The 429-nt window shown below is 63.6% G+C and overlaps 2 protein-coding genes across 2 annotated transcripts in view; both read left to right on the top strand.

Annotated features, from left to right (window-relative positions):
• The window catches only part of LOC104130000 (dedicator of cytokinesis protein 2-like), an 11812-nt gene extending 11710 nt beyond the window's left edge, over positions 1-102 (top strand). The window contains exon 12 of the mRNA XM_035898462.1: positions 82-102. Within this exon, the coding sequence (XP_035754355.1) occupies positions 82-102 (21 nt within the window). The remainder of the gene's footprint in view (positions 1-81) is intronic.
• Positions 103-159: 57 nt separating this feature from the next.
• The window catches only part of HTRA2 (HtrA serine peptidase 2), a gene marked incomplete at its 3' end in the record, with an annotated part of 22473 nt that continues 22203 nt past the window's right edge, over positions 160-429 (top strand). The window contains exon 1 of the mRNA XM_035898463.1: positions 160-167. Within this exon, the coding sequence (XP_035754356.1) occupies position 167 (1 nt within the window). The remainder of the gene's footprint in view (positions 168-429) is intronic.

The following is a 429-nucleotide window of genomic DNA, read 5'->3' on the forward strand; positions in this document are numbered from 1 at the left end:
GCCTCCGGAGCTGGCACAGGGCTCTTTATTCGCACGTGGTGCTGCAGGCTCAGGAGTTGTATTTACAGTCCTGTGCTAAAGAGGAGGAACCTGGACCCGTAACCGAGGGGTGGGGAGGGCAGGGGCTGCCTGCAGCGGGGAGGTGCCATTCCTGTCTACGTGGGAGAGTAGGATCAGCTCCCTAGGCTGGGTCTAAAGAAGGGATAAGGGGAGACCGCGCCTCGTGCCACAAACACGAAGCCTGGGAGCAGCTGGGCTGCGCTGGTGCCTGGGCTCCCTCCACGCGCTGAGCAAAGGAGTGGGGCGGTGGAGCCACCCATCTCTCGCCGAGCTCAGCTCTTCACAGCGGGTTTGCCGAGGAGGCCGCCAGCCGCTTCCCAATGTAGATCCTGGATTGGAGAGAGCGACCGTAAGGCACCCGCAGGGGGG

Source organism: Egretta garzetta, unplaced genomic scaffold (assembly GCF_000687185.1).
Source record: "Egretta garzetta isolate BGI_Z169 unplaced genomic scaffold, ASM68718v1 scaffold957, whole genome shotgun sequence".
NCBI classification, from domain to species: Eukaryota; Metazoa; Chordata; class Aves; order Pelecaniformes; family Ardeidae; genus Egretta; species Egretta garzetta.